The sequence below is a fragment of the Hemicordylus capensis genome, chromosome 5, assembly GCF_027244095.1.
Source record: "Hemicordylus capensis ecotype Gifberg chromosome 5, rHemCap1.1.pri, whole genome shotgun sequence".
NCBI classification, from domain to species: domain Eukaryota; kingdom Metazoa; phylum Chordata; class Lepidosauria; order Squamata; family Cordylidae; genus Hemicordylus; species Hemicordylus capensis.
In genome coordinates this window covers 252,740,667-252,762,371 of record NC_069661.1, presented here as the reverse complement: position 1 = coordinate 252,762,371, position 21,705 = coordinate 252,740,667, and the positions used below count along the sequence as shown (strand labels likewise).

Here is a 21,705-nt window from a genome sequence, read left to right as displayed (position 1 = left end):
TGGGGCCTTGTGAGTTGTGGCCTCCAGGTTATGAATTCCCTGCCCCATGAGGCCTGCCAGGTACCCTAGTTTTTCACCACTTGGTGAATATATATTTTTTGTTTTGCTTCGCATTTCACTTGAGGTGAGTGTTCTTTTCATTTAAAAGAATTACTTTATGCTCCGCTGTTGTTCAGTTCATTAGCTTTAGTTTCAAACATTTTTAAAAAAATGTTTTGTTCTAATTTGCTGTGTGATTTTGTATTGATTTTTTATGTATTGCACTCCACTTTGAGGGCCCATGTTAGGGCCAAGATATTTAAGCAGAAGTGCATGTTTGGAAAACTGCAAAGCCATGCAGTGGCCTGTGCTGGCCACTAACCCCAGTGCATGTAGGGTTCCCAGTCACGGGTACATGACTTTTGTATGTTTGCAAACCCAGAGTTTTGCTTCACCCTTTACAGCAGTCCGGCTCAACTTTGTCGTCCCCCCCGCCCCCGAGTTGTTTTTGGACTACAACTCCCATAATCCCCAGCCACAGTGGCCCATAGCCAGGGATTATGGGAGTTGTAGGCCGACATCTGCAGGAGGGCCGAAATTGAGCAGGCCTGCATTAGAGCCTTTGCATTTCGAGGCACAGGTATATATTCAGCAAACGTCCTTGCCGCATGAAGTGTGCTCTGGAAGCATGAAGGAGAGGGATTTGCTTCAGTCTGGCAATCCACAAGCAATGCCAAATCTTCTTTCCGTGTTCCCATTGCTTTTGACAGACAGCAGCCCAGGTGGAAGCAGGGGAGGAAAAACCCGACTCCAGCAGCCCAGAGATGCTGATGTTTAAATATTTATGGCGTGTTTTGCTTTCCAACTTGACAAACTATAATACACTATCCATTTTTAATTTGATTTATCAGAGCTGGCGCTTGTTATCAATTTGAAGAACAAGGGAGTTTAAGGTGGATTGAAGTGCAGAGAGAATTCACTGGGAGGGCGGGAGACTGACTCTCTCTGTGTCTGAATCAGGGAGCGGCTTTCATAGGGCCAATTCTCGCGATCAAAACAATATCTGTTGACTGGCAAATCTGAGTTCTCTGAGCCGCATGGGCTCCTGCAGAGCATGTTGTGTGAACACAGACATTTTTGCTGGTCCCAGATCCGTGCTGCAAAACCCCCAGCATTTAACCAGCAACAAAAAGCCGAGTCCTGATCTAAGACTGATGATCCCAATTAAACGTTGGGTTGGCACAGTGCCAACCGGGGATCAGCAAAAATGTCTGAGTTCACACCAACACGCTCTGCAGGCACGCAGGCAGCTCAGGAAACTCAGATTTTTGCCAGCAAGCAGATATCAGGAACATAGGAACTTGGGAAGCTGCCGTATACCAAGTCAGACCATTGGTCCGTCTAGTTCAGTATTGTCTACACAGACTGACAGCGGCTTCTCCAAGGTTGCAGGAAGGGGTCTCTCTCAGCCCTACATCAGAGATGCTGCCAGGGAGGGAACTTGAAACCTTCTGCATCCAAGCATGCAGATGCTCTTCCCAGAGAAGCTCCATCCCCTCAGGGGAATATCTTACAGTGCTCACACATGTAGTCTCCCATTCAAATGCAAACCAGGCTGGACCCTGCTTAGCAAAGGGGACAATTCATGCTTGCTGCCACAAGACCAGCTCTCCTCCCTTAGACCAGCTCTCCTCCAAATGTTGTTTGGATCATGAGAACCAGCTCATATTAGAAATAATTGAAGGGCGTCTCAACCATTTTAAAAAATGGGATGAGTCTCCGTGGTTGGTGTTGATGATAGGAGAATGTGCTTTGTATGTCTGCGGGTGCATAGTTGAGATGAGGCTGGGGCTTCTTGGCATGGAATTAATGTACAGAATTCTCTGCCACATGATGGCCAGGAGATTAGAAAAATTCATACCAGTCTATCGAGTACCAGCTGCAGGGGAGTAAAAGCAGGAGAGAGGGCCTGCCCTCAACTCCTGCCTGTAGGCTTCCAGTGGCATCTGGTGGGCCACTGTGCAAAACAGCAGGCGGGACTGGATGGGCCTTCTTGGGCCCGATCCAGCAGGGTTGTGTTTATGTTCTTATGATGGCTTTTAGCCACAATGACTACGTGGACCCTCCATGTTTAAAGGCAGTATACCTCCAAATCTCAGTCAGGGATGTTGAGAACAGAATACTGGACCTTTCATCTGATTCACCAGCAGGGTGGTTTTTCTGTTCTTGCATATGAGGTATATGGGAGCTGTGAACAGTGGAGTCTGGTCCCCGCCTGATCTCTGATTTCTGAGCCTGCAGTCACTCGTCCCAGATTCCCAGGCATTCCTTGAGGACTAGTACCCTTGAAAAACTGAAGCTCGCAATGAACAGAATGTGCTAAAGTTTCACTTGATTAATTGGCTGTATGCAGTGTTTCCGAGACCAGAGGATATAGTTCAGCTATGTGAGATAAGTGGACTCTAAACAGAGTTAATACTTGATGATGATGACCAACATTTTCTTCCCCTACACCATGGGGGGGGGGAATGTTTGTTTGTTCTGCACCTTCAGTTTTTAGAAATCTTTCGGGAATGTTGAATTTCTTAAAGTTTTCCTCTCTTTTTTTTTAATCAGGTGCCGGTCCTGTGTAGAAAGTCCCTATCGGTGCCACTGGTGCAAATTCCGACACGTCTGCACTCACGAACCACGTACCTGCCGCTTTGTGGAAGGACATGTTAAATTCCCCGAGGTAGGGTGGCTAAAAGGCAGAGCTGTTCAGGGGGATGCTTGCCAGGGGTTCACCTCTGGAGCAGCACAGGGCATGAAAGGGGGTGAGGGAAGAACTTGGAGAAAGTCTTAAGAAGCAGTTCGGGGTCTCCATTGAGGAGTTTCCTCCTTCCATTCTTTTATTGCACCATGGTGGGCTTATTACGTCCTCCCTTCCACTGTCCCTGAATTCTAGTTTCCCATAGAGGATTCCTAAAATTAATTTTGTGGTTGGAGCAGGTGTCATTTGCCACACCTTTCAGTTCCTTCAGTTCGTTAGCATATCCCTGCTTAAATATTGGGGTGTGTGTGTATGTGTGTGTGTTTGTATTGATAAAGCAATGCAAAAAAGCAGCCTTGATCAATCATATCTTTTTTGTGCGGTGTTCTACTGATGCCCAAGGTTGCTTCTACATATTGGTGAATTGCTGCACAAAAAGAATCCTAGCACAACAGGTTGAACAATCAAGTTTGCTTTTCTGCATTTTATAACCAAGGCACCCCTGTATAGGTAGGAGGACATGACGGAACTGAAAAGTGGGCAAACTACACATCTCAGCACAATTCTCAATTTTTAAAAAAAAATGTTCAATGGAGGATTCTTAATGAATCAGTTCCACATCAGAAATAACCCCAGCAAATTTGGGACTCCAAAAACCAGGGAGAAATTCAAAGGGAGATAATTATGGAACAGGGATGTAACAAGATTGGAGTGGGCCCTGGGACAAAAAGTGAAGATCGACCCCTACCCCTTTCTTCTTCAGAGAGGCGTGGAGAGGAAAGAACAAGCTGTCACCCAGCTGATGAGCCCCCAGGGACATCCCTCCCACTGTTCAGTTACAGCTAGTGTTTGGGAAGCATCCCTTAAGTACTTGTATCGGGAAGCTGAACTGTCGTGATCTGTATATTGTTATGTACCTGCTCCTCGCTTCTCCCAGTGGTTAGGAGTTCCAGGGATGCAGTGCTACTTGGAGCCTGGCTTCCTTTGGAAGGAGAGATCTCTGGGTGGGTTATGGTGTATTTGTAATATTTGGCTTTTTGTTGTGCATTCCATCAAATGATCAATCCATATGCAAGCTGAGGTTTAGATGGAGTTGAAATAGCAGTCCTACAAGCAGCAGCAGCAGGTTACTTCCGCTTCCCAGAGAAAAGCCTGTGTCTTACGGTGCTTCAGCAATCCGCACCGCTCCTTCGTTCCAGCTTCTCCAAAGCTCTCTCTGCATCTGACTCACAGCTAGCCTGAAAACTCCTGTTTCTTTTCCTTGACCAGACACCTGACAGGGGAAGGAGTGCAGGATAAGTCATCTTACACGCTCACATCAGCCCTCCCAAGAGGTGAAGGATGCCAGACCCTTGATCAGGATATTTCCAGTCTTTTCAGCAACATCCTCTGGCCTCCTGGACTATTAGCCAGTGATAGGAACATGGGAAGCTTCCTCATGCTGTGTCAGGTCCTTGGACCATCGAGCTCAGTATTGTCTACTCTGACTGGCAGCAGCTCTCCAGGGTAGGGATGTGCATGGAACCGGCTGGCCCAGTTCGGTTCGAGTCTGGACCGGACTCAAACCCAAGCAGGCCAGTTCGGTCTGGCACCCCCTCGAACCCCCCTCCCCCCCGGTTTGGTTCGGTTTGGTCCAGTCCAGGGGGGTTGGGGGACCACTTTAGTTAAAAAAACATTTTTTTAACCTTATTCCTCCTTGGGGAAGTTCCTGGAGGCGGCGGGGTGTGTGTGTGTCCACAGAGGTCCCCCCCCCCACCGGCCTTCGTTATGCCGGCTCTTCACCCGTTCAGGTGCTCTTCAGCCGGTTTTCGGCCTTCACCCGGCAGCGCGGTGGCCATTTTGGAGGCCGCACGCCTGCATACTTGGCCTCGTAGAGATTTCCCCTGAGGGGAATATCTTTGAGTGCTCACACATCAAGTCTCCCTTTCATATGCAACCAGGGTGGACCCTGCTTAGCTAAGGGGACAAGGCATGCTTGCTACCACAAGACCAGCTCTCTTGGAGGTGTGGAGCTGCCCACAGAATCACAGGAAGTCAGAGTGGGAAGGGGCCTTGGAGGTCTCCAGCTTCTGGCTTAATGCCGGAAACTCCTACAGCAGCCCTGTCCGATGGTGACCCAACTGCTGTCTGAAAGCTTCCAGAGAAGAGAGCCTGCCACAGCAGGCAGTTCCACAGTCCAACATCTCTTACTGGACCCCGAAATTCTATAAAGTGAAATTTAAGGAGAATTCAGGATTCCTCCCAAGTTCAGAGAATTGTCTCAGACAGCTTCACCACATCCTTCCCCCTTTGGTAGTAAAAAAAAAATTCACCACATATCACTTGAGGAACCGGTCAGACACCCCCATGCCATTTTCAACCTTCAAGTGGATCCCCACTGATTAATCAGTTAAAGATTCCACTGATTAATCAGCTAATCAAACTGAGGAGAGCCCACGGCCCTCATTTTCTGGACCGTTCCTTAAACTACCCTGCAGTGCTGAAAACGACGAAGAAGAACATCCCATCGCCTTTTCATCCTGCCCCTTGGTGAGCTCCTAATTGTCCATGATGCATGGTGGGCTTCATGATCTGAATATGTTTGCACCCTAATGGCCCTTTCCTTTTTTATTTCTTGATTTAAACATGTAGTGTCCTGCCCTTCGGTTTAAAATAAACTTTCAGAGGGGTTCACAATATCTAGTTAGAACAATATATCGTGTGTGAGAGAGAGGGGGGGGGCGGGAGGGAGGGAGGGAGCTGGGCATGGGACCACAGCTCAGTGGCTGAGAGGCTGTTTTGCATCCAGAAAGTCACAGTTTCAGTCGCTGGCAGCATCTCCGGGAAGGGCAGGGAAAGACTCCTGCCTGCAACCACTGCTAGCCCTGCTGGATCAGGCCCAAGGCCCATCTAGTCCGATAACTATCAAGACTAGTAGACTTGTCCTCCATGAACTTGTCTAAGCCCCTTTTAAAGCCGCCCAAGCTAGTGGCCATCACCACATCCTGTGGCAGAGAGTTCCACAGATTATGTGCTACGTGGGAAAAGTACTTCCTTTTGCTGGTTCTAAATTTCCCGGCAGAGTTTCATGGGATCAGTTTCATCAGACAATACTGAACTAGATGGACCAAAGGTCTTGACTCAGTATAAGGCCACTTTCAATGTACCTACATAGCACTGACTAAGAAGGAACAGCCGCACTCCACAGATCTAAACACAGGGTTTAAAGGCTTAATAAAAGGATCTTTGCCTGGGCTAGAAAGACGTAAGATTCAGCACTAGGCAAGCTGTCAGTCTTTTCCCTGGTTGCAAGGGTTTTTTAATAGAATCTCAATATTTGGGCAGCTTCATAGGTAAGTAGGTGGCCTAGAGATCCTTAAAGGTTAAAACCAGAATTTTACATTGTACCTGGAAATGGACAGGCAGTCAGTCGAGTGGCTTAAGGACTGGTGGTGTGTGTTCCCTTCGACCCGTCCTTATCAACAATCTAGCAGTTGGGTTGGGACCAACAGACATTTCCAAGAGGGCCTCAGATGCATGCTTAGTAACTATTAGACCTCTAACATGGTCCTGCCTTTACAAATATGCGTAGCTTTTTCTTTTTCCAACTCAATATAACCATCATTCCTCCTGTAAAACCTGCAGTGCCCCAGTATATTTTAAACCGGCAGGTTCTGCTTTCCAACGCCCACTGCAAAGGGAAATTATACGTCAAGGTGAAGTATTCCTGACACAAATCATCCCTCTGTCTCGCCAGCCTGTTTTGATTGAGTTCAACGCCAGAAGCATAAATACTCGTGCTTTATGGCCAGGCTGAAGTTTTTAACCAGATGCAACACGGCTTTCCAAATTCCAGGCTATTTGTGAGCACTGAGAGTTTGGGTTTTAATCAGAGGGACAAACAGAAATGCGTTGATCTGATCTTATTGTAATGGGTGTGTGGTCGTAAGTGCCGGCGGAAGAACAGCTTCTCAGGTTCAGTCCCTGGCAGCATTTTCAAGTAGGGCTGGTAAAGTCTCCTGTCTGAAACCCTGGAGTAGGGGTGTGCAAACAGGTTCGACGTCAAACCTGTTCGGTTCGACAGTTCGGGGTCGAACCGAACCACCCTGTGTTCGGTCTGACCCCAGACCGAACACCCCTAAATGTTCGGGGGGTTCGTGGACCATTTTAGTAAAACAAACAAACAAATATTTTTGTATACCCTTATCCTCCCTTGGGGGAGTTCCTGGGGGTGGGGTGGGGGGTGTCCATCTAGCTCAGTATGGTCCACTCTTGGTCCATCTAGCTCAGTATAGTCTACACAGACTGGCAGTGGCGTCTCCAAGGTTGCAGGCAGGAATCTCTCTCAGCCCTATCTTGAAGGTGCCCGGCAGAGAACTGGGAACCTTCAGATGCTCTTCCCAGAGCGGCTCCATCCCCTAAGGGGAATGTCTTGCAGTGCTCACACATGTAGTCTCCCATTCAAATGCCACCAGGGAGGACCCTGCTTAGCAAAGGGGACAGGTCATGCTTGCTACCACAAGACCAGCTCTCCTCCCATATGTCCCTGGGTCCCTGAGGGAGGGCCCCCACCAGCTCACTCTTTGCTCTCCCCCTCCCATCTCCCCAGTTTATTGTTTGCTCCTCATTGGAGGACTCAGTTCCAAGTGAGACAAGTCCTCCCCAGGAGGGAAGGAGGGAGGAGTATCAGGCAGCATCCCCGCCTCCTCCTCTCCTCCTGATTGGCTAGTGTTGCTGCCTGGATATGCAAGGTGATTGTCATACGTAGATATGATTTTAAAATATTTCTGAGCCAAGGGAAAGCATGCACACAAATATATGTGTCTGAAAGACCCTGGAGTGAGAGAAAGCGTGTACTGGGCATGCTTTGCTTTTCATGATGTCCTTACAGTTCTTCTGCAGCAAGGAACAGCAGTGGGTGGGGGGAGATAGGGGGCCCGGCGGGAAGGCAGGGGCCCATCTTGTCCCAGTGGCCACTCTGCCTGCCCTATACTACAAGGGGGCAGATACAGGATGACAGACCCGTGGCTGCACCCTCACATCTCGGTTAGTGGTGAAAGAGAGAGAGGCCACCAAGGGCGTGCCTCTCCCGTGATCAGCAATTCCACTGCCCCCTCCAAAGCCCCCTTTATCCATATCCCCCCCCCAGGGTTGCTAGCATAGACAGAACACTCTGGGGCTAGTCTGGCTCAAATTGCTGGGATAAAGGCTTAAGCCTTGTTCAGTGTGTATGTGTTTCTTTTGCTAGGCAAGATGAACAGTATCTTGTTCAGAGCCTTGAAAGGGATTTCGGCTTTGAGTAGGGAGGAACGAAGCGGGTGGCACGGGCGGGGGGTGGTGTGGGGAAGGCGGCGAGCAGAGAAGAAAAGCCACAAATGTAGAAAGCACAACTCCCGATAACAAATCTGTTAGGTCCTGGGCTTAAAAGGCACTTAATCATCTAATTACCTTGAAGGAGGTTTTCATCTTTCCCCGCTTAGCTGTTTTCAGGTGCGGGTGCATTCCCCCCCCCCCAAAGAAGCATTCAGAGGGGTTTCATTTGCCGCCAAAAGGGAAGGAAAGAAAAGGGGGGGAGAGAGAAAGAACTCACGCTACAAGTATTTTATGCCAACTCATTCATGCTTCGGGCCACATAAAAGAATGACGGCTTCAAATATTAATTCATCAAAAGATTTGGCAGATCCCACAAGCTGCATTTCCTGGGAACAGCTGCTGCATGTTAACGGGCCTTGAATAGACCCTTCAGGTTCAAATGCGCTGATTTCCTTTGTCCCTCTTCTCCCCAGCAGCTTCCACTTAAGGAATGAGCTCTGTCGGCCCACTTGGCTTGCGAGAGGTTTCTGCTCCAGGAAGGAGGGCTTGGAACAGGTGCAGGCAGAACTGGCTACCGCCACTGCTGCCCCATCGGCAGCTGAGCATGTTGGAGTAGAAACATGACTGGAATTAGATGGAGAGCCGGAGGGTCAGTCCTGAACCAGATGTGATCTGCTCCCCAAGACCAGCTCTCTTCCAACGGTTTGGTTGGTGGTAGGGGGCTTTGCCCCACTATTGGGCTTTTACTTTTCTTTGCCCCACCATGGAGGCCTGGCCTGTTCCAGCTCAAGCCCAAGACTCCAGCTGCGGCAAGGATCTGGAGAAACACAGACCTTGGAGAGCTACAAGGGGAAAGGGGGCCAGGACCTAGGATAGCTCCGAGCAGGGAACAAGAGCACTGGACACAATGTGCAGGAGATGGGTGTTGCTGTGTTTGGAGTTCCTGTTTATAGCTGTAGCCAAGGGAAAGTGGACTGACCTCACCTTCTCTGGGGAAGGCTCTGTTGCTTAAAGGGGTCTGGCCCAATTTTGTCTCCAGAACTCTGTTGTGGCTGGCAGGTCCTCAAGGCACTCCTCCAAGTCAGAGGACAAAAGCAAGGTGGTATCCTCCATTTGTGGTGGGGATGCTGGCTGTGGTGTCCTTGGTTCTTCTAAGGGTCCTGAGGGTGTGGGCTGCCCGGGGTCTGGATTGTAGGGTCTTCCCACTCTGTCTCATGCCCTGAACTGCCCACCTCATCCCTGGGTTGTGAGGCAGGAGGGTCCTGGACCTGGGGTCATGTCAAAGCCAAGCCAGCCAGAACCACCATTGACATCAGCAAGGGCCTCTCTGTCAAGTTTTTCCTGGGCGGGTTTGAACTGCCATCAAACCAGTGTGATCCTCCAAAGGAGACATCGAGTGAACGGTGTGTGGTCCACTGGTTTGTCGCGGGGGGGATATCTACATGTGGAAGCCTGTCTCTGCAGAAACTATGGGAGAACGATGAGAAATGTTATGGGAGGAGAGCTGGTCTTGTGGTAGCATGCCATGAATTGTCCCCTTTGCTAAGAAGTCTCTGTGTTTGGTTGCACATTTCACCACACATCCCCACTGACGATAGGGCAGAACAATCACTTTTGGATGCCTCTGTCCCAGGGACTACAGCTTCCATTGTCCCTAGCCATAGTAGCCAGTAGTCAGGGATGATGGGAGTTTTAGTCCAACAAGAATATTACTCCCTTCAGCAGGAGGGTTGAAGTTGTGTAGCCATGCCCTATCTGATGCAGACCTAACTTATGCCTGCAGTCCCTAAAAACCAAAATAACTGAGGGCAAAGTAGATGTAGTGTGAGGAGACAAAAGCTGGTCTTGTGGTATCAAGCATGAATTGTCCCCTTTGCTAAGCAGGGTCCACCCTGGTCTGCATTTGAATGGGAGACTACATGTGTGAGCACTGTAAGATGTTCCTCTAAGGGGATGGGGCTGCTCTGGGAAGAGCACCTGCATGCTCTCATGCAGAAGGTCCCATGTTCTCTCCCTGGCAGCATCTCCAAGATAGGGCTGAGAGAGACTCCTGCCTACAGCCTTGGAGAAGCCGCTGCCAGTCTGTGTAGACAATACTGAGCTAAATGGAGCAAGGGTCTGACTTGGTAGAAGGCAGCTTCCTATGTTCCGATGTGAAACGTTCGGTATCAGGAACACCTGCATCTTTTTTTAAAAAGTAAAATGAAGATGTGGGGTGGAGGGTATTATTTGCCCACACAACAGCTGCCCCCTCCGAAGCAGTGTTTGGTCCTGAAGAGGAAAACTTACAGGTTTCATATAGTTACCTGTATGTTTACTACAGTGGTGAATGGGTGCTTTGAATTGAGTGCTTGGCATGGGGAAATCAAGTTAAACCCCACTGCCCCACAGCCAAGGCCCTGAGGTGATTGCTCTCCCTCACAGCTGCTTTTATTTAGTTAAAAAACAGGCACTCTGGATCCTGCATCTCCTTACTTGTACCCTGAGAAAAACCATAGAGTGTCTGTGGACCATGTGGTGACAAAGTGGAAAACTCTGTGGAAATCAGGGGGCACACCCCGCAAACTCAGTCACCCTTCGATGTATCCTTGGTGATACTTGGCACATGAGTTTCCCCAAGCAGACCAGATCTGGGGACAGAAGCAGAAAGTGGCTTTCTAGGGCTTTGGCCCAGAGACTTAAAAAAAGACTTTTGCCTGCACTAAAAAGCAAAGGAAATAAAACCGGCTTTATGGGGTGGAATCCCTGACAGCAACCTTAACTAGGATGGAGCATCTCAGAACCTCCACTAAGCCAATACTCAATTATTCTGTTGTTATCTCTCCAGACATTTACACTTTCCATAAATCCCCCCGGCAGCCTTCTCTCCGTCAGTTACCTTTTAAGGTTATGGGCATTTTCTTTCTCTATTATTACTTTTGCTGTGCCAATAAATATGTACGTCATCCATCAAGCTAACAGCCCCATAAACTTTTAGGAAATGCAGATAAAATATATGGAGCATTACAGGATTCTTTGACCGGTTGGAGTCTCTCCTGAGCTGCTTTGATTACACCTGGGAATGGTCTAACTTTGGAGGAGGGAGTCGGGGAGATATCAGGACTGGCAAAAAGATACCAAGAAATTTATGGGGCTCGGAGTCCGCTGTGCATATCATTGACCTGATTTCACTTTATGACCTAATCAGATCTATCTAGGCTCCCCACACACACACACACCCCGCTCCCTGCTCTGTGGCATAAAATGTAAATATAATTTTATGACTATGGGAATTAGTAGTGTAATAATGTAAACACCGCGTGTGCTGTAAATCATCTGCTATATGCCATGAATGGCATGCTTATTACTGCCTCTGTTATCTTCGGTACATTAGTTTGCCACTTTCAAGCTCTCTTTGTAAAAGCTCAGGTACTATCTCTTTGAAAAAATAGTAGTAGCAGCAGCAGCAGCAGCGATATTAAGAGCCAGTGTGGTGTAGTGGTTAGAGTGTTGGACTAGGAGAGGGGAGACTTGAGTTCAAATCCCCATTCAGTCATGAAACTCATAAGAACAGCCCTGCTGGACCAGGCACACAGCCAATCTAGTCCAACATCCTAGTCCAACATGCCTCTGGGGACCTCTCAGGCAAGAGGGGAGAGCATGCCCTCTCTCCTGCTGTTGCTCCCCTGCCACTGTTATTGAGAGAGAGCTTGCCCCTGAGGCTAGAGGTGGCCTATAGCCATGATTGGGTGATGTTATAGGAACTCATTGGGTGACTCTAGGCCGGTCACTTATCCCTCAGCCTAACCTCTCTCACATGGTTGTTGTGAGGATAATGAACACTGCTCTGGGCTCCTCGAAGGAAGAGTGTAAAATGAATGCCGGCAATACATAAATAAAATATTATGAACCAACATCCTAACAGCATGCACAAGGTTGAGAATCATCTCATGATGAAACAACTAGTTGGGCTGTTACTCTGCCATTGCACACAAGGGACAACGGTGAAACATTTAAGAGTGCCAACAGCTTGGGTTTCATCTAAATCAGGGCTGCTCAGCTTCGGCCCTCCTGCAGATGTTGGCCTACAATCCCCATAATCCCTGGCTATTGGCCGCTGTGACTGGGGATTATGGGAGTGTAGTTCAAAAACAGCTGGTGGGATGGGGGGGCTAAGTTGAGCAGACCTGATCTATATATTCCAGCCGGACTAAATGTAACTCACATTCCTCTTGGATGTGATGATGGCGAGGGGAAAGGAAGAATTTTCTTCTTGAAAAGTTGGATATTCCAGATTGTGGACCATCCAGAGATTTGAACCCAGGGTGCAGAAGGCGAGACCCCCTCACCCCAGTTGCTCAGTTGTCTTCCTTTTCTGAGAAATTGCCTTTTTAAATTTCAATTAGGAAGTACATTAGGTCAATCAGATAAAGTCACACATTGTGAGGAGGATTTCGCCTTTTTATGGCCCTCGCCTCTTCAATTATCTATAATGAACTTCCTAACAGAGCCTCAAACCTTTTTATATGCTAACGAATCCTTTATTGGGGCCGCTGCAATTGCCTCCTATTAATGAACTTGAAACAAGTACTATCAGAAAGGTTACGGCGCTGGCACACACCGTGGGGGACTGGAGCAAGAGCTCCAAACGCCGGGCGGGAAATCAGACCTGGGCACCAGACCCCTGCCCTCTTTGGGCATCTCCCGTGGTGATGTTGCTCACTTTCCTTTTCCCATATGGCCTTGCTGTTTGAACTGATATACTACTGCGAAATTCCAGTGAGTCCATCGAGGGTTAATTTCCCCAAAAGTCATTCTAGTCGGAAAACCTCTTAAGCATCTAATTCAGGGGTGGGGAAACTTGGCCCTCCAGATGTTGTTGAACTACAACTCCCATCACCCCCAGTCACTATTTATAATGGTTGGGGAAGATGGGAGATGTAGCTCAACAACAGCTGGAGGGCCAAGTGTGCCCATCCCCATCTAAATACATGCATATTCCTGGGAAGAATTTCTTTCTCCCATAATGTTTCTTTCCTCTATCAGTCTACACATTTGAGGTGAAAAATGTTGGGGAGGGACCCCAGGCTCCTGGCACACCAGCCCCCTTTCCCACACCCCCCAAGCTGGTTGGCATCCAGCTCACCTAAGTGATAGCATGATTGACTGCCTCTGTAATGCCATTCCTAGTCAGGGTAACTGCAGCTTTCCCTCAACGCGTCCATTTTTTTGTCTTGCTAAACTGTTGATGGCCATATGGCACATCTGCCAAGACGAGGAGGGAGATTCCCCATCTCTCCCAAGGCATTAACAATCTTTCCACTTTTCCTTCCCTGTGCTTTTCGTCACTTATTTCCTACCCACCAGCCTGCAGAAGCAAGCACCCAGACAACCCCTGCAGAATATGCCGCTCACTCAAATATATATATCTGCTTTTTGTAGATTGTGGTGGGGATTCCCTTGACTGGAGAATGGTGCAAGACCAAATTAAATTGCAGTTCTCCTTGTTCAGAAGGGAGCATTTCTCAAAGATTCTGAACATTGCTTTCTGGGAATGCCCAATCTAGGGCAAGATCCAAGATTTGCATGCAGACTTTCACTGAGACTTCTGTGTTTGAAGGAAGGAAGGTGTAGCAGACATATTAGCTGAAGCTGATAAAAAGCGCTCCTGGCCACTGCCTCAACCTGAGAAACCAGAGAGGGTTTTGGATCTTGGAGCACTCCCAAGCTACTGATCTTTCAAGGGGTGTGTAATCCCATCCATAACAGACAAATCTAAACCATTCCACGGGTCCCGACCTCCCACAGTCAGTACCTTTGTCTTATTTGGATTCAACTCCAGTTTGTTATCCCTCATCAAGCAGTTCAATCATGAACTGCTTTGAACCACTTTGAGTCAGTTTGGCGACCTGACCAGCCCAGCCAGTGGGTTCAACTGAACCAGTTTGAGGAACCGCAGTTTGGTCCGAATTTGGTTCGGATTTAGACCAAACCGTGCAACCGTGCAACTCTTTATAATCTTTTTGAGGCCTTCTTCTGAGACTTGTAAAATCCCTTGAAAGTGTTGGGAACAAGGTTTGGAGTTACACAGAACTCATCCTTCTGAGGAAGAAGGAACTCTTTGCTCTGCTGACTGGACAAAGCAGCACTTTTCAAAGTGGTGCTTCTCTTTATATTAAGCTGGGGGAGAGTAACTGGCCGTATCCAAACCAAGCACAGCATCCTTCCAGTGGCTGCTGCTGGTGTCTACCTTGTGTTTCTTTTTCGACAGTGAGCCCTTTGGGGCCAGGGAACCACCTTCTTCTTCTTTTTTCTATATAAACTGCTTGGTGAACATGCAATCCCCCTGAAGCCTAGGCCTTTATTAACAGTATGGGATGGTTTCTTCCTCTCCCCACCCCGCTAAACCCTTCCATCCCTTCTGCAGGACTGCCCCCAGCTGTTGCAGGTCAACAGGATCCTGGTGCCCGTGGACGTCATCAGGCCGATCACGCTGAAAGCCAAGAACCTGCCCCAGCCCCAGTCGGGACAGCGGGGGTATGAGTGCATCCTCGAGATCCGGGGCAAGGAAGAGAGGGTGCCCGCCTTGCGGTTTAACAGCTCCAGCGTTCAGTGCCAGAACACTTCCGTGAGTAAGCCCCTTTGCAGTGGGCCTCAGGGGGGGGGGAGGAGGAACGGGGGCAGGGCAGACCACATGATTCCAATGGGTGCAGGATGCAACTTGTACTAAGCCGAAGCCCCAGCACCTTTTCACTCCACTAGCTCTTTGGCCCCAGCACCTTTTCACTCCACTAGCTCTTTGGCCCCAGCACCTTTTCACTCCACTAGCTCTTTGGCCCCAGCACCTTTTCACTCCACTAGCGCTTTGGCCCCAGCACCTTTTCACTCCACTAGCTCTTTGGCCCCAGCACCTTTTAACTCCACTAGCTCTTTGGCCCCAGCACCTTTTCACTCCACTAGCTCTTTGGCCCCAGCACCTTTTCACTCCACTAGCTCTTTGGCCCCAGCACCTTTTCACTCCACTAGCGCTTTGGCCCCAGCACCTTTTCACTCCACTAGCTCTTTGGCCCCAGCACCTTTTCACTCCACTAGCTCTTTGGCCCCAGCACCTTTTCACTCCACTAGCTCTTTGGCCCCAGCACCTTTTCACTCCACTAGCTCTTTGGCCCCAGCACCTTTTCACTCCACTAGCGCTTTGGCCCCAGCACCTTTTCACTCCACTAGCTCTTTGGCCCCAGCACCTTTTCACTCCACTAGCTCTTTGGCCCCAGCACCTTTTCACTCCACTAGCTCTTTGGCCCCAGCACCTTTTCACTCCACTAGCTCTTTGGCCCCAGCACCTTTTCACTTAACTAGCTCTTTGGCCCCAGCACCTTTTCACTACACTAGCTCTTTGGACCCAGCACCTTTTCACTCAGCTAGCTCTTTGCTAGGGGAGCATCTTTGGAAGAGACAAGTGAGAATGCAGCATTTTAAAAAAGATTTCAGTAACATGTTCCACAGTTCACACCTTGGTTCCCATGGCAAAATAATACCCAGGGGATACAGGAAACAGACACACAGATCTGTGACTAAGTCTTGCCTATTTAAACAGATATGCAAACCTCCCCCCCGCCAAAAAAACCACCACAGAACACAGAGGGAGATGGTGAACCTTTCCAGAGGTTTTGGCAGTAGAGTTGCTGGCTCTTTTTAACTTCCTTTTTCAAGACATAAGAACAGCCTTGCTGGATCAGACAAGTATAGTTAGTGGTCCTTTTAAATTGCTGTCCTTAAAAAAAAAACTTTGCCTCCACCTGTGGTGGTGGTAGCAGAATCCCTCTGGAGAGCTGCTGGTTGGCAGCCATCATGTTTCTTTCCCATCATGCCCTGGAGTGACACTAACATACATTTGGGGCATGATTCAGGACAGACAACAGGAAGTACTACTTTACACAATGTGTAAACTATGGAATTTGCTGCCACTGGATGTGGTGATGGCCACCAATCTAAATGGATTTTAGAAGGGGAGTTGACATATCCATGGGGGGATAGGGCTAACAATGGCTTAGTTAACAATGGCTGGATAGCTGTACATTTCCATCAGGATCAGAGGGGGCATGCCCCCGAACACCTGGAGCTAGGGAACATCAGTGGGGGGGGGGCTTGGTCTCCCCTGCCCCCTGGTCCCACTTATGAGCTCCCTAGATGCACCTGGTGGGCCACATTGTGAAGCAGGACATCGGACTAGATGGGCCCTTGGCCTGATCCAGCAGGACTTTTCTTATGTTCTTAGGTACACCTTACTTCATCTTGGGCATGATGGGAAAGAAATATGGCAGCAGATACTCAGCTGCCCCCAAGAGGGGCTCTGCTCACCACCCCATAAGAACATAAGAACAGCCCTGCTGGATCAGGCTCAAGGCCCATCTAGTCCAGCATCCTGTTTCGCACAGTGGCCCACCAGATGCCACTGGAAGCCACAGGCAGGAGTTGAGGGCATGCCCTCTCTCCTGCTGTGACTCCTCTGCAACAGGTACTCAGAGGCACACCCTTGAGGCTGGAGGTGGCCCACAGCCCTCTGCCTAGTAGCCATTGATAGACCTCTCCTCCATGAAGTCATCCAAACCCCTCTTAAAGCCATCCAGGTTGTTGGCCATCACCACATCCTGTGGCAGAGAGTTCCACAAGTGGATCACGCGTTGTGTGAAAAAGTACTTCCGTTTGTTGGTCCTAGACCTCCTGGCAATCAATTTCATGGAGTGACCCCTGGTTCTAGTGTTGTGTGAGAGGGAAAAGAATCTCTCTCTCTCCACTTTCTCCACACCATGCATGATTTTATAGACCTCTATCATGTCTCCCCGCAGTCGTCTTTTTTCTAAACTAAAAAGCCCCAGGTGTTGTAGTCTTGCCTCATAAGAAAGGTGCTCTAGGCCCCTGATCATCTTGGTTGCCCTCTTCTGTACCTTCTCCAGTTCAACAATGTCCTTTTTAAGATGTGGTGACCAGAATTGTACGCAGTACTCCAAGTGTGGTCGCACCATAGTTTTGTATAAGGGCATTATAATATTAGCCGTTTTATTTTCAATCCCCTTCCTAATGATCCCTAGCATTCAATTTGCCTTTTTCATAGCTGCCACACTTTGAGTCGACACTTTCAACGAGCTGTCAACCACAACCCCAAGATCCCTCTCCTGGTCCGTCACCGACAGCTCAGATCCCATCAGCATATACTTGAAGTTGGGGTTTTTTGTCCCAATGTGCATCACTTTACACTTGCTAAGATTGAACCGCATTTACCATTTTGTCGCCCACTCCCCCACTGCTACAAGTGGCAACAACCTCCTTTACAAGCTGGACACTATCCATAAGAATTCCATCCGGTACTATCTGCTGGCCAGAGAGTAGCTGTGTGGTACTCTCCCAAAGTTCCCTGGGGGAGTTGCTGCCCAGTGCTCACCCAGATGCCCTCATTCACCACCTGCTGGCTGGTGAGGAGCGGTGCAGGCCTCACCCATACTCCACTTCTCAATGCCCATCAGTAAGGACATGGGGCTCCCCTGCCTCTGCTTTCACCCCTCAGTGGCGGTGACTGGGTCTGGCCTCCCTCCGCATGCCTCAGGGGCATGCCAGCAGCTTCAAAGGCATCAAGAGCTTCCAAGCCGCCGATCCAGCCCTCCATGGAGACGACATTTGCAACACGTGTAGATGCTCTCCCTTTCAAATCCTCCTCCCTTAAAACCTGGATCTGGCTCTTTGGCCTCCCCTCCCTCAGTCTGATTCAGCAGCACTTTTTCCTCCAGGAGAACTCGGCCGAAAGGTTTTAATTTAATTTGCAAACTTCTTTCCCCTCCTGAGCAGAGCTTTCTAAAGCCAAGCAGCTCTTCAGACAGGCAGGAAGCCGGGGCACCTCACATCAGGCCTTCCTCACAATGAATACTAATGCAAAAGGCGGTTGGTGGGGCGGGGGGGGGGGAGAACAAGAGGAAAGCGAAGGAAATCATTCCCGGAGAAGCCGCACAGATTGGATTCTTGCACCATTATTTCCTGTTATCGGCTTCATCCACCGCAGGCATCAGTGGGGCATTTCTGTTCTAATTCCTGAACAATTTGAGGGACGAGAGAGAGAAAGATAAAGCGATATTTGTGGTTCATTGGACCAAGACTGGTTGTTGCAAAGCAAGGATTGCAGAGGCCGTACAGGCAGGGGAAAAGAGCCCATTCTAGGGCTGAGCCAAAATTACTCAAGCATGTGCGTGTTGTTTTCTCCCCCACCCCCACTTTTTCTTTAGGAAAAACAAAAGCCGCTTTGCAGCTTTTAAAAAGCTATTTGTTTTCATCAGATCTGCCTGCTGTTGATCACAGAGCAGGGCGAGGGAAGCAGGGGCAGAGAAGAGGCAAGGAAGAGATGGGATCATCTAGCAAAGCCTCCCAGATACTGAGGCCAGCAAATGAGCCTGTGTAGCAGTCAAGGGATACCATGAGATCTACTCATCCCAATTGGTGCAAGGAGGCTTTCTTGGGGGACGACCCTGCAGTTCCCTCTTTGGCCAGAGTTGGGCGATGGCGCACACTCAGCTCAGAAAAACAAGAGGAGGTGCTCAAAAAAACAAGAGGAAGTGACAGCGTGGTGTAGTGGTTAGAGTGTTGGAGTAGGACCAGGGAGACCCGAGTTCAAACCCCCATTCAGCCATGAAATTCACTGGGTGACTCTGGGCCAGTCACATATCTCTCAGCCTAACCCACCTCACTGGGTTGTTGTGAGGATAAACATATCCATGTACACCACTCTGGGCTCCTTGGAGGAAGAGCAGGGTATAAATGTAGCAAATAATTAAATGCGTTGCCCCGATGAAGGTGCCAGGGTAAGCCCATTGGGCTATTATATTCTATTAATAAAAGCTTACCCTGGAACCTGTTGGAAGTTCACCTCCTCTCTTGGTTATTTTGGCTGAGTTTGGTGCTCTCATCACTTCTCTGTCTTACGTCTCCCTCAGCGCCAGCAGTTTAAGAGACTCCGTACAACAGTAGGGATGTGCACTGGGGCTGTCCCTTGTGGGGCAGGGGCTAGGGTTGCCTTTAAAAACAAGGCAAGGGGCTCCTTACCTGCTCACCCCCTCCCCGCCATCCCCCCACCTTGCTGGCACTCATTTTAGAAACAGCCGCACGGGGGCTGCAGCTTTGGGAGGCTGTGCAGAGTCAGAGCCAAAGCTTCACACAGGCCCAACAAGCAACTGAAGGGTCACATTTAGGGTTGATGGGGGTTGCCACTGACCCTCGGGCCTTACAGTGAAGAACACTGCAGTAGAGTCTCCAGTCCTGGTAATGTTAGGCCTATAATAATAATAATAATAATAATTATTATTATTATTATTATTATTATTATTATTATTATTATTATTACAGTGCAGAGGCATCATTGTGTCATGGGTCATCACATCAGCCGTATTTGCACGTCACGTGGAACCGTGGGTCCCACTACACACACACACACACACACACACACACACACACTTCCTGTCTGCATTTGGACGACAGGGAGAGCATCCTCTCTGTAGTCTGCAAGATACCGATACAGCAAGATGCAGCAGAGAGGAGGGGGAACCGGCTGTGCGGGCTTCCTTCTTGCTTGAAGGACAGCTCACACAGCCAATCAGGGAGGGAGGAGCTTTCTCCTTCAAGCCCAGTCCTGCCTAATGCAGCCGCCAGTGCTGCATCTGGATGGAACTGAGGCTCCATGGACACTCGGTTTTGAGCAGCAAAACTCACTACAAACCGAGGATGGAGTCTCTGTAGCACAAGAGGTTGTGCAACGGACGGGACCAGAGTTGCATATGTTTGGATGTAACAGTAAGGAAACGGTAACTCCGGACCCCTGTTACATGCAAATGTGGCCATCATATCATCCTTTTTGCTCCATGGTATCAGAACAGCAACATGTGATGTGATCATAATGTCGGATCACCTTACATGTGTATAAATTGTGTTAGGTGCACTTACCAACCTACCACAGCCCACAGTTTCCCAGCACATGTCACAGTGTTTGTTCCTCATGTAGAATCAGCACATGTTGTCGTTGTTACACATAGCCACCTGTTTTGATTTACACAAGTTACGTTAGTGTGCGCATTCCTGTGTAACTTCAGCCTGTTGGCTACATGCTGCCAGGCAGGCTGTGCAAAGTCCAAAATGAGGCTCGGTGCTTTAGAAGCGAACAAAGCTTGGCTTCCTAAGGAAGCATGCATGCGATGAACAATGTTGCGCTAACACAGGAAGATCACATGGCTGCATGAAAAAACAAGGTTCTGTAGAATTGCGCGGTTGTGCTCTTGAGTTCTTGCACAAGACTCCCCTTTGAAACATCGAAGGCATGCCACGGGCTGCAGAACTGATGCATGAGTATTGCAGTAGTGCACCTGCAAGGCTCTAAACTTAGCACAAGCAGCTGGTGCAACAGCCATGTCTTAACACAACGTTCTGCAAGCGCTTCATGAGGATGTCAGCCATGGATTGTTCCGCCAAATGTTGCTACCGACTTGCCTCAAATTCCTTCCCATTCAGAAGCACAGCCTTGGATACAAAACTAGACCACCAGCTCTCACCCACCAATTCATCACAGTGTCGGCCTAATTCTGAGCCACATACAGACGAGTGATCTTCACTATTATTCAAGCGGGGGCCATTTTGGCAAAAAAAAAAAAAAACCCAACTTCATGGCACTACAGTTCTTTCACTGCTGGAAGAGCCCTTTAAGAGGGCAGGTCTATCAATAGCTGCTAGTCTGGTGGCTAGGAGCCACCTCCAGCCTCAGAGGCAGGATGCCTCTCAATACCAGCTGCAGGGGAGTAACAGCAGGAGAGGGGGCATGCCCTCACCTCTTGCCTGTGGGCTTCTCAGAGGCATCTGGTGGGCTACTGTGTGAAACAAGATGCTGGTCTAGATGGGCCTGATCCAGTAGGGTTGTTCTTATGTTCTTCTGTCCTGAGGGAGACAAATCCCTCTTCTAAGAGCTCTGTGTGGACAGTGCTAGGAAGCGCTACACCCCCCAGCACTCCATGCCCAGCTTTCAAGATGTTCAAGGGGCTTATAAGAGCTCAATTTCCTTCAAAGGAGCCTCCCTGGCACTAACCAAAGCTTAGCACTGCACAGAGTATGTGGCATATTCTCCAGGTAGGGCTGGGAGAGACGCCTGCCTGAAACCTTGGAGAGACACTGCTAGTCAGTGTAGACAATACCAAGCTAGACGGACCAATGGTTTGACTCAGTAGAAGGCATCTTCCTATGTGCCTATGTGCCTATAACAACAACTGGTAGCAAGCATGCACGCCTTGTCCCCTTAGCTAAGCAGGGTCCGCCCTGGTTGCATATGAACGGGAGACTAGAAGTGTGAGCACTGGAAGATATTCCCCTCAGGGGATGGAGCCGCTCTGGGAAGAGCATCTAGGTTCCAAGTTCCCTCCCAGGCAGCATCTCCAAGATAGGGCTGAGAGAGACTCCTGCCTGCAGCCTTGGAGAAGCCTCTGCCAGTCTGTGAAGACAATACTGAGCTAGATAGACCAAGGGTCTGACTCAGGAGATGGCCGCTTCCTATGTCATCTCTAGCTGCACTGCTGCTGTATATGATGGGAGTTGTAGTCCAACAACAGCTGGAGAACCTCAAACTGGCCGCTCCTGCTATATTGCTTTCTGGTTCACTCGTGATGTTTCTCAGATCCCCCAGCAGCGGA

General features: G+C 49.2%; 1 protein-coding gene across 7 annotated transcripts in view; it reads left to right on the top strand.

Moving 5' to 3' along the window:
- The window catches only part of PLXNA4 (plexin A4), a 699,000-nt gene that overhangs the window by 519,432 nt on the left and 157,863 nt on the right, over positions 1–21,705 (top strand). For all 7 annotated transcript variants that reach the window (XM_053255172.1, XM_053255171.1, XM_053255173.1 and 4 more), the window contains 2 exons: positions 2,596–2,710; positions 14,427–14,627. In XM_053255172.1, coding sequence (XP_053111147.1) covers positions 2,596–2,710; positions 14,427–14,627 — 316 coding nt within the window. The remainder of the gene's footprint in view (positions 1–2,595; positions 2,711–14,426; positions 14,628–21,705) is intronic.